The 10,959-nt window shown below is 45.7% G+C and overlaps 1 protein-coding gene across 4 annotated transcripts in view; it reads right to left on the bottom strand.

Annotated features, from left to right (window-relative positions):
• Nucleotides 1-3,287: 3,287 nt before the first annotated feature.
• KREMEN2 (kringle containing transmembrane protein 2) overlaps nt 3,288-10,959 on the bottom strand; it is an 81,412-nt gene continuing 73,740 nt past the window's right edge. For all 4 annotated transcript variants that reach the window (XM_053260469.1, XM_053260470.1, XM_053260471.1 and 1 more), the window contains 2 exons: nt 6,573-6,645; nt 3,288-4,433 (listed from right to left, as the gene is read on the bottom strand). In XM_053260469.1, the coding sequence (XP_053116444.1) occupies nt 4,139-4,433; nt 6,573-6,645 (368 nt within the window). In that variant the 3' untranslated portion in view covers nt 3,288-4,138. The remainder of the gene's footprint in view (nt 4,434-6,572; nt 6,646-10,959) is intronic.

Below are 10,959 nucleotides of genomic sequence, written 5' to 3'. Positions count from 1 at the left end.
CTAGCAACGTTGGTGATATACTCGCATAAGGTACCTCCCATTGATCCCTTTTCATAATCCCCAAATCCCTATTACGATAATGCTGTTTGTATAAATCGGTGGTCTCCTCCTCATTATTTTGTTTTATTTTATTTTTTTACTGTTTAGCATTTATATAGCAGTTTCCTGGTGTTGATAGCATTCAGACCCTTCTCAGCTGTCCTTAAAATAGGGCCAGTATTTTTTTATCCGATTCCTTGTATCACAGATGAGAGGATTTACACAGAGACAGGGCCTGTTAGTGAGTCGGTGGCAGAGGTGAGATGAGGAGGAGGATACACTAGTTTTTTGGGTGGCTCAGAGAGATTGGAATCGGAGGTTTCCAAGTTCACAGTTTAACTCTATTAACAGAAATACAACTCAGGCAAAATTATGATCATAATGAGTAACTGAGATGTGGCTGTAACATATTTCCATGATCTGGAATCATTTTTCCACTTCCTCTTTTATTAATAATACTTTCATTCATATCTCATCTGAGCCCAGGCTATTTTCATTGCATAATGAATGCACCAGACACCCCCTGCCTATGGGGATCATAAGGAAATCGGGTTGCCAGCTCTGATTGCAGTTATTCCTGGAGGTTTCCCCACCACCACCACCACCAATCTTCTTCACAATATCAAGAAGCCATTAAAGTCTCCAGGGTTGCTTTCACCAGTCACAGACTGATAACAATTTCTGGAGACTCCAAGTCAATCCTGGAGGGTGGGAACTCTGTGAAGAGACCAGGCAGAAAATGCATCGTTAGAAGAGATACTCCTATTCTCCTGTATAGAAAAGGAGAATAATTACTCTTAGCTTTGCTTCACACTCATATCCAACATGCAGGTCAGGGTGAATGGAATCTCCTTTTGGTATACCATTGAATGTTCTCTCTCTCTCTCTCTCTCTCTCTCTCTCTCTCTCTCTCGCTGTTTAATTTCATGTTTTTGAAACTCGCTTCTAAAATGTGGACGTGGATGTGTTTAATTAAATATGCAAATCCAGAAACTTTGCAAACTTCTCCATCTGTGTGTGCCAATGTTAATACACAAATTAATCTGAACTAAGGTCCCATATATTACATTTAAGTTCATTTGCATGTAGTGTTATTAATATTAATTGGGCTTGGGCTTTAATGATATCATTATTTTTGGCCAGATATGTGATGTTATTGTTAGCCATCTGTAACAAACAGCCCCTATTCACGCATTATGGTCAACACATGTGCAATCTGTGTCATGTGCACACATGTACAGATCTGTATGCATATACAGTTAGTCACATGTTCTGCTTCAGTATAGTCATACACTTCCTGTCTGTACCCTGCCTTTTAAAAATGAATGCATTCACAGGTATTCACACAAGACCATGTACCTATGTACAGGCCCTTCTATGGATGGGCAATCTAATGTCTGAATAGGACTATAGTAACAGCTGCAGCTGTTTGAAGGACCATATATTGGACTGTAAATTGGACATGTCTAAACAGAGGTGCTGGATCTCATCCAGCCCCATGACACCCTCTTCCCTGGAAGCCTGTATCCTGGAAGTCAGGTGCATGGCAGTGAGAAATGGTTATTCAGTGATGAAGGAAGGCATTTACGTATGCTCAGAGGCACTCTCTTTATTGTTTCACATAATCCAGGGCTGGGTTTTAAATATAAAAACAATGGTAGATCCAGGCTCCCATTCAGCCTTGGCCAAAAAAAAAGGAATAAAAGATCAAAATATGTAAGGAGAATCCAAGCTTTTAGTTAAACAAAGAAACACAGCGCTTCATCTAGTGCTTAAAAACAATTGTACAATACGAATTCCTTCCCACAGGCAGTCTGCAAGGCTGCTCCAGACCTGGGGAGAAAATCCAGTAATCCAGGCTTCCACGCCCATTATTTTCAATAAGCATGTATGAACATAAACAGACTTTGCAATCCTGTAATTACAGTCACTGGATGTGAGGTAGACATTCCAGGCATTCTGTTCATGAGGACTGTAGGTAACCCTCCAGCCCTCTCATTAGCACACCCCCTCCTACCACCACCCAGGGGATGTCTGCTCGCAAGGATTTTGCTAACTCTTATCAAAACAGTTCCTAAACTGTTAGGTGAGGCAGAATGGCGCCCCCGCTTGCCCCAGAATTAAAGTGGGAGGTTCACCTGACCCACACCCATCCAAAAGGTTTGTTTTTAAAGAAGATAAGAATGCCCACCCTTGTTAGAACCCGCCCTGTTGAAGGTGTGGCTCCCGATTGGAAGAAGAGCCCAGAGTGATGACTCATACAGAGATCTCATGAGGAACCCCTTCTGAGAGCCAGTAATTTGGCTACATCTCTGCCATGCAAGAGACTGAATGATTCCATTGCACCCAATGCAGAGACATGGCAGAATTGCCTGTTCAAGATGGGAGAAGGCCCAGAGTAGTGACTCATGCAGAGATGCAACTGGCATCCTCATATAAGAGTGGGCAATTGTTTTTTCATCTTTGCCTTGGAAGTGATTGAATAATTCAATTGCACCCAATCAAATTACCTCTCCAGAATGGAGGCTAATTAGGAGGAAGGCCCAAAGCAGTGTCTCATGCATAGAGGCAATGGATGCATAGATGCAACCTGCTCTTGTGAGCGCCGGTAATTTTGCTGCATGTCTGCATTGTGAAGATGTGAATGATCCAATCATCTCCAATGCAGGAATGTGGCAAAATGACCTGCCCAAAGGGGAGACTGATTGGATGGAGAAAAACCCAGACCAGTGATTCATCCAGAGATTCAAAAGGCAGCTTCCTCTGAGCATTAGTAATTCTGCTTCACCTGATCTCTCCCTTGGGAGTGACTGAATGATCCAGTTGCATTCTGTTCAAAAAAGTGGTAGAATTACTTGTATTGGAAGAAGAAAAATCCAGAGTAATGACTCATCCAAAAACCCAATGGCAAGCCTCTTGTAGGCTCATGGGAGTTGTTTTTATTGTATGTTAAATAATGTACTTACTTTGCACTGTAAGCCAAGAATGATCTTGTGGCATGCTAATTAATATGCCCGGCCACACAGTGTAGGAATCACTGCTCTGTTCCGAAGGAAATCTCTTCCTTAACACATACAGAGGCGGGGGGGAACCTTGTTAAAATTATCCTATGCTACTCTGCCTGCCTCCAACAATGGGTCATTTATAATCAGTCCAGAGAAGGGGGAAATCTTTCTGCTTTCAACTCCCCACTGCTGAACCCAGCCCAGCGTTGCTGAGTACTGTGGACAATAACAGAGAAACGTAAATCACCAATATGAAAATAATTTAATGAAGGTTTTTCTGTTCCAAAGTCTGTTTGGGGCCTATGAGTCACAGAAGGCAAAGGGGCTGGTTTCCATCGGCCCTCCTCTTCTCTGGCGCCCCCTGGAGCCAAGTGAGAAATCCTTCCATGTGTCCCACCACAGTCTCCAGGTTCTGTGAGTCCAGGTGTCCTCATGGTGACTTCAGCAACAGGTTCAACATACAAGTACCCTCTTCTCCATTTGGTGCCCAGAGGCCCTCCCTGGAACCAATCCCATTCCACACACTCCATCTGTCTGAGAGGGCAGTCACAGGATCCCACCATTCCTGAGCCATCTTCTCTCACCAAATGTAATATTGTGGAGAATCCCACAGTCTGTCATTTACAGAGAACAGGCCTCTTCTGTCCCCGAGTCTTAAATTTCCCATGATGCCATGGGACACAAAACCTGCCGTAATGGAGAGTTCTACCACAAGCTGACCCATGTTCCAGCACCAGAGTGGGTCTTCCGGGCGCCAAAGGAGGCCCAGACCTCTTCGCCCAAAGATAAGGGGCTGTAGGGTCCCCACCACCTCAGTACTTTCCTGCCCCACAGAAAGCTGCTCTGGGAGCTTATTAGGATCTCTCAACCGTTGGGGGAACATTGCTATGTGTGTCTGCTACCAAAGGGCTTTCCTTTTCCTTGGAATGTTATCAGCACCATGACATTCCCGCTTCCCACCTCTCACCCTGAGGCAGAGGGCCCTGTTCTCTTGGTTCCTACGGAAGAGAGGAAAGTGCTCCTCAAGGGTCTGGCAACAGAAAGGCAGTGGCAGGAGTGGTGGTGGAAGCCGAGAATCACAGGATGGTGTCCCCTCAGATGGTGGAGATGAGAGATTTGAGGGAGGACTGGTTGGTGGAAGAAAGGTTTTCGTAACTGTGACACAGGCAAGAGCAGTCAGAGGATGTCTCATCGTCCCCGGCAACCCCACTGCTGTTGTGCAGAGGACGGTGGTGGGGGGCGCCACGCGTAGTGCAGATGACCACGCGGGTGTGCCGGTAGGCCACGGCCCAGGCCTCACCACCGTGGCACTGGCAGCGGCCCCGTGGACCTTTGGAGGAGAAAGACCCCAGAGAACCGCCGGTTTTCTTTTGCACGTAGAGACAGGTCCTGGATAGAACAGAGCAGACGACACCACCAGGTCAGTCGAGTATTCATGCTACTAAAACAAAGACCAAACACTGACGTTTCCCACTGTTGGACTTGCCTATTGTCAATGTTGTCAAATTGTCAATATGGTCATAGGGACATAGGAAACTGCCGTATACTGAGTCAGACCATTGGTCCATCTCACTCAGTATTGTCTTCACAGACTGGCAGCGGCTTCTCCAAGGTGGCGGGCAGGAATCTCTCTCAGCCCTGTCTTGGAGAAGGAGAAGGTCAAAGGAGCCAGCGTGGTGTAGTGGTCAAGAGTGTTGGACTAGGACCGGGTAGGCCTGAGTTCAAATCCCCATTCGGCCATGATATTTGCTGGGCGACTCTGGGCCAGCCACTTCTCTCTCAGCCTAACCTAGCTCACAGGGTTGTTGTGAGGAGGAACATAACTACATGCCATGCTCTGGGCTCCTTAAAGGAAGAACGGACTAGAAATGAAATAAATAAATAAATGTTCAAATTCAATTTCGAGGTACACGGGCAAAACGGCAAGCTTTTAAAGGCAAATGTGATAGGATATGTGATCTATCAGTGGCCTTTGAAGGCAGCTGATTTATGGCAATACGGTTCTGTATTAACAGGCCAAACTCAATACCTGATACTCTCTGCTTTTTCTAAACCCTGAAATCCGTTGGCTGACATCCAGACTAATGCTGCGCTGGTGCTGCAGGGAAGGGCAATTTTCACCAATCCCCCCCCTTCCCTCCAAAGCCTCCCTTTTGCCGGTATAATGACGCCTTCGCCCCAGTGTGAGCCCATCCCAGTGATAACAGGCACTGGGGCCGTGATGTCATCAGACTGCCTTGCAGTCGGCAAAGGGAGGCAAACTGCTGGCAACAACGGTGGTGAGCAGGGACCGCAAAGTCCAGCGGTAGGTGGGCAGGGGCCTGTAGAAGTGAGTAGTGGGAGAGTGGGGTGGCCTGTATGCAGAGCACACATTTGCTTCCATTATGAACCTGCCCCGGTGCCACCTGAAAGTATGTCCCTGAGGGTCACACAACCCTCAGGGATGTATTTTCAAGAGGTACAGTGGGCTTCAGAGGAAGGGACGGCTCTCAAAAAAATTGCCCCTCCCCTATAAATCACCTTTTAAAGTGGTGATTCTCTTATATTTAGCAGGCGGAGAGCAACTAGCCCTCTCCAACCCCAGCACAGCATCTTTCCAACGGCTGTTGCTGGTAACTGCCTTATGTTTCTTTTTAGATTGTGAGTCCTTTGGGGACAGGAGACCAACTTATTTCTGTATTCTTTATTTTTATATGTAAAGCGCTTTGAGAACTTGGGTTGAAGAGCGGTATATAAATATCCGTAGTAGTAGCAGCCAGCGTAGCATTGGCCCTGATGTCAGCCAATATTTATGCAAATACTACTTGACTTGACTTATAACCTGCTCCAGAGAGCTCAGGTCAGCTTGCATAGGACTGCTGGGCAGTCTCCCATCCAGACAGCTGCTAGGCTCAGTTCTGCTTGACTGCTGCCATCAAGCTGCTTCATGTGCCTCCAAACCTTGGAGTGGGAGGGTGGCTTGCTCCAGACTGCTGCTGAGCTTGCCTAGGGCCGCCATATAGAAAAGAGGATAGGGCTTCTATGTCTTTAAGAGAGAATTTCAGTGAGTGCAGCTTTTCTTCCCTGGGCATCACAAGCGGCACCCGCTGAAATGCCCTCATCAGTGCAACTCTTAAAGCAGGGCTGCACATCTTCAGCCCAACTCGCAGTATTCCTATTGGCTTCTGTGGCTGGAGATGATGGGAGCCAGGTCTTCTGTTCCACATGGCAGCCTTAAACCTGCAACATTCACTTGTCTTTCCCCTACATTCTTTGAGAACAGAAACCAAGACCAGTGTCCTCTGTAAGCAAGATGTTGTTGACTACAACTCCCATCAATCTCAGCTGCAATGGCCTTTGGCTGAGGATTCTGGGAGTTGTAGTCAACAATATCTGGGAATCCCTGTTATAGGGAACACTGACCAGGACTCCTATCAGTCCCCCACCGTTTGCTGGGCACACACAGACACACCCACACACTCTTCCAAGATATGGGAACAGAGCTTAAGAGCTCTGGCTCTTTCCCCTGTCTGTTTCCCCCCAACCTACCTCTTCCGCAGATGATACGAGATGATAAGGATGGCTAAGATGAAGGTCCCCGTAGCCGTGTACATCACCCAAGCTGAAACAGACAGAACAGTTTGTGTACAGTAAAGCATTCCATCAACCCTCAAAAAATGACAAGGAAGTCTGGATTAACCATCACACTAAATACTCGGCAGGGTGCAGCCCTTTCTGGGGAGGGAAGAATGTTCCCAGCACTGGGTTCCTCATCAAAATTTTGGAAAGCAATAATAGGAAAGGGCTGATTAACTGCAGCGCGATGGTCTTGTGGTAGCAAGCATGAGTGACTTGTCCCCTTTGCTAAGCAGAGTCTGCCCTGGTTGCATATGAATGGGAGACTACATGTGTGAACACTGTAACCTATTCCCCTTAGGGGATGGAGCCACTCTGAGCATCTCAGGTTCCAGGGTCCCTCCCTGGCATCTCCAAGATAGGGCTGAGAGAGACTCCTGCCTGCAGCCTTGGAGAAGCTGCTGCTAACTTCATGGAGGAGAGGTCTATCATCGGCTACTAGTTGGAGGGCTATAGGCCACCTCCAGCCTCAAAGGCGGGATGCCTCTAAGTACCAGTTGCAGGGGAGTAACAGCAGGAGAAAGGGCATGCCCTCACCTCTTGCCTGTGGGCTTCTCAGAGGCATCTGGTGGGCCACTGTGCAAAACAGAATGCTGGACTAGATGGGCTTTGGGCCTGATCCAGCAGGGCTGTTCTTATGCTCTTGTGACAATATACTGAGCTAGAAGGACCAATGTTCTGACTTGGTATATGGCAGCTTCCTATGTGCCTATGTTCCTTACTCTGCAGTAAAGAGGTAGGCATGGAGGAGGAGGAGAGGACAGAGAGAAGGTATCTCAATGCAACACATCTGTACTAGTTTCCATACTAGTTTAATTGTCTTTCCTCCCCCACTTACCCTGCCAAACCCTAAGAACTATACTTTAGCAGGTGCTAGGAATTTTGTTAGTGAATTTTGCTCTTGCAGTAGGCAGAAGGAGGCTGAGATCTACTAGTAGATTGCTGCTGGATGGTTTGCACTCAATCTGCAAGGGTTTCTGACTCCCAGTTGTATGACTCAGTGGTAGAGCATCTGCTTTGCATGCAGAAGCTCTCAGGTTCAACCCCTGGCATCTCCAGGTGGGGCTGGGAAAAATCCTTTCCTGGAACCTTGGAGAAGCCTCTGCCAGTCAGAGTGGACAGTACTGAACTAAGTGGACCAAAGATCCAACTTGGTATAAGGCAGCTTCCTATGTTCCTAACAATAACAACAAAGTTTCCCCTCCAAATTAGGATGTCAGGATCCCAGATCTGTAGTAAATCAGATGTAGATTTATATTTATATCGGGGCGAATCTTAACTATGGGTGTGAAGGAATGAAGTCTGAACCTCCTTTTTTTTGTGTTACAGATTTCTGTATTGAATATGTATTTGCTTACTCCCTGTGTTCTGTGTTTAAAAAGCTGTGCAAGGATCAAAAGTTCACAGATTCTCTTCTACTGTCTGATTTGGAAGGGAGAAGAATTGTACTGGTTAAATTTTGGAGGGAAGAGAGGGTTTGATTTGATTGGATACGTTTTAAAAGAATGGAAGGAACCTGAGTTATTTTAACTGGGTTGTTTAGAAAATTTGGAGGGAGGAAAGAGAATAAAAGGAGGCTTGCCTGCAGCAGAGGGTTAGTCAGAGCTGAAGCTGGCACTGAAGTCAGAGTTGAAAAGTTGGAGAGCTGAAGAGTTAGTTCAAGTAGAGGAGTGCAAGTTCTATTTGGAGTTGAAGCTGAAGTCTTAGAGAGCCAGGAGAGAAGAGCTGCTGAAATTAGAGCTGAGAAATTGCTGGGAGAGTTGAGCTGAAACTCTCTGAAGAACGGAATCACTCTCAAAGCAGCTGAAAGTACAGTCTGGAACTGAACCACGGGAACTGGATAGAAAGCACAAGACCTGAGGCTCCTAGTAAGGACACTAAGCAAGGGCACAGTATTAGCGGCAGGTTAGACTGGATGTGTTTTCCTCCTATTTTATTTGTTCCTTATGGTTGCTGTTTCTTGATAATAAGTTTTCCAAAAGAACTACAGTACTGTTTTGAACTGAACTATTTTAAAGTAAAGCTTTCTTTTGAATTTAAAGATGTGTAGTTTCAATCAGTTGTTCCCCACCCCACACTTAGAAGCCTGAAGCCTTTCCGCCCTACCGATCTTTGAGAGAAACAGAGGTCTGGAAGGCTGTTTCAGTAAACACAGCCAGAAAAAAAAATACAAAAGTCTACTTGGTGGCAGCAGTGAAGCTTAAGATCATGGGGCTGGTTGAGACTGGGCTGTGACAATGGGCAAAGTGGGTGGCGCTCACCTTAATTTTTTCATTCAGCCATGTTGTCTCTGCCTTCATTTTGTGTGCCTGCTGCCTTCCTCTGTTGTTCCCTGCTGCTCTTGCCTGCAGCTACTTTAAGAGTCGTGTGAGTTGGCAACAGTAGCACAGAACAAATGAAAAGCCCCAGACCTTTTAAAATATTAATATTAATAAGGCAGGAGCCAATAGACATGCTAACTTTTGTTTTTGCAAAGTGGGCGGTCCTAGTACTGCCCTAGAGAGAGGAACTAGGCTGATTGACTCCTCAGGCAGCCAGAGTGCCCAGAGGCTGGGGAAGTCTCTTTCTTTTTGCTACCCAGAAGAACCCATTCACCATTTTGGTTAGAGAGCAGGCAGGCAGGCTGTCTGTCTGTCAGTATGTCTGATCTTTTGCTGGCTTCTTTGTGTTTGTTTGGAGGGGGAGGAATGCAACCTCTGCTTTCTCTCCCTTGCTCTCTGATTTGATTTGTATGCAAAGCATTATGGCCCATTTCTAAAATGGCATGCCATAAAACATTGGAAGGAACAGCAAACTGTAAGACTGGACTAATTCGATTAGAAATTGGCATAACAAGCCAGAAAGTTATTTTAGGACAAATGCATAGATATCTGAATCCAAGCTGCTTTTCAAATAATTGCAGAAGTGGCTTTCCATGTGGGTGTGTTGTATGTAGAGAAGGAATAGATTCTGTAAGAAGGAAAATAATTTTAAAAACCTATTTACTATGCAGAGAGCTAACCAGGTTTTCCTCTGGATTGTGGCCAGTATCTGTAACATTAATATGTCCACTGGGGTCTATGGTTCATTGAGCAAGGATTAAGGAAGTGATTTATATTAAAAACATTTGTTGCTTGCTAGGATGGATACTCAGGCTATGTGGTGGGCACCCAAGGCCGGTAGAGAATGGCACCCAGCTAATCAGAAGGCATGGAGCAGGGAGGGGGTGTCCCCATGCATCCCGTGGTATCCACTAAGTTACAGGAGATGGTTCATAGTTGAGGCAAGCATCATTGAAAAACCTGTGTTTTTTCTATTATTCATGTATGCTTTTTATAAATAGGCAGGCAGAGCTGCCCTTGTAACTTCAGAATGCATTTGTTCTCCACCTTTGTAGCTGGTCTCTGCTTTACCTGTGGCTTATATAGATTTATTTACTTTTACATGTATAAAGCCTGTGCTTATAGCCTGGCCCTATCCAGCCCCAGCACACCATCCCTCCAGTGGCTGTTGCTGGTATCTGCCTTATGTTTTTTTAGATTGTGAGCCCTTTGGAGACAGCATTTTATTTATGTATTATTTATTTTTCTGTGTAAACCGCTTTGAAAACTGTGGTTGAAGAGCAGTATATAAATATCCATAGTAATAGTAGTAGTACTTCCTCCAAGAAGTCCAGAATGGTGCACATGGTTACATTAAACCTCCCAATAACCATATGAGGAAGGTTATGCTGAGAGATAAGTGACTGAACCAGAGTCACCCAGTGAGTTTCATGGCTGAATGGGGATTTGAACTTGGATTTCCCCCAGTCTAGTCCAGCACACTAATCACTGTACCAGTCTGGCTCATAGTTCTTTCTTCTTGTTTATTAGTAGTAATATTCATTTTTGAAATAATCAGGCAGACAGGGCTGCTCTGGTGACTTTAGAATGCATTTACTCTCCACAGATGCAGCCTTTTGTAGCTAGCTTGTGCTTTATTTGTAGTTTGTACAGGCCTTTTCCTCTGTGTGTGTGTGTGTGCGTGCCCATGTGTGCTTCTGTTTTGATCCTGCTGTGTTAGATACAAAACTACACACTACTGTGGTCCTGCTAAACTCTACAAAGCAACTGATATTTTCCATATTTCTCTCTATCTATGCTGATGAGCAATTGAGATTTGTGTGCTTGTATTTTGATCCCACTTGTTACCTACAAATCTACACTTTGCCAGTTATTTGTAAGGCACCCGCCTAGTCCTGGCTCTACCTCCACAGCTGCCCACAATTGGCTCCACCTCTCACTACCGGTGGCTCCACCCATCACCAGCCCTGCCTAGAGCG

The sequence above is a fragment of the Hemicordylus capensis genome, chromosome 6, assembly GCF_027244095.1.
Source record: "Hemicordylus capensis ecotype Gifberg chromosome 6, rHemCap1.1.pri, whole genome shotgun sequence".
Lineage (NCBI taxonomy): Eukaryota > Metazoa > Chordata > Lepidosauria > Squamata > Cordylidae > Hemicordylus > Hemicordylus capensis.
This window is presented reverse-complemented; position numbering and strand designations above follow the sequence as displayed.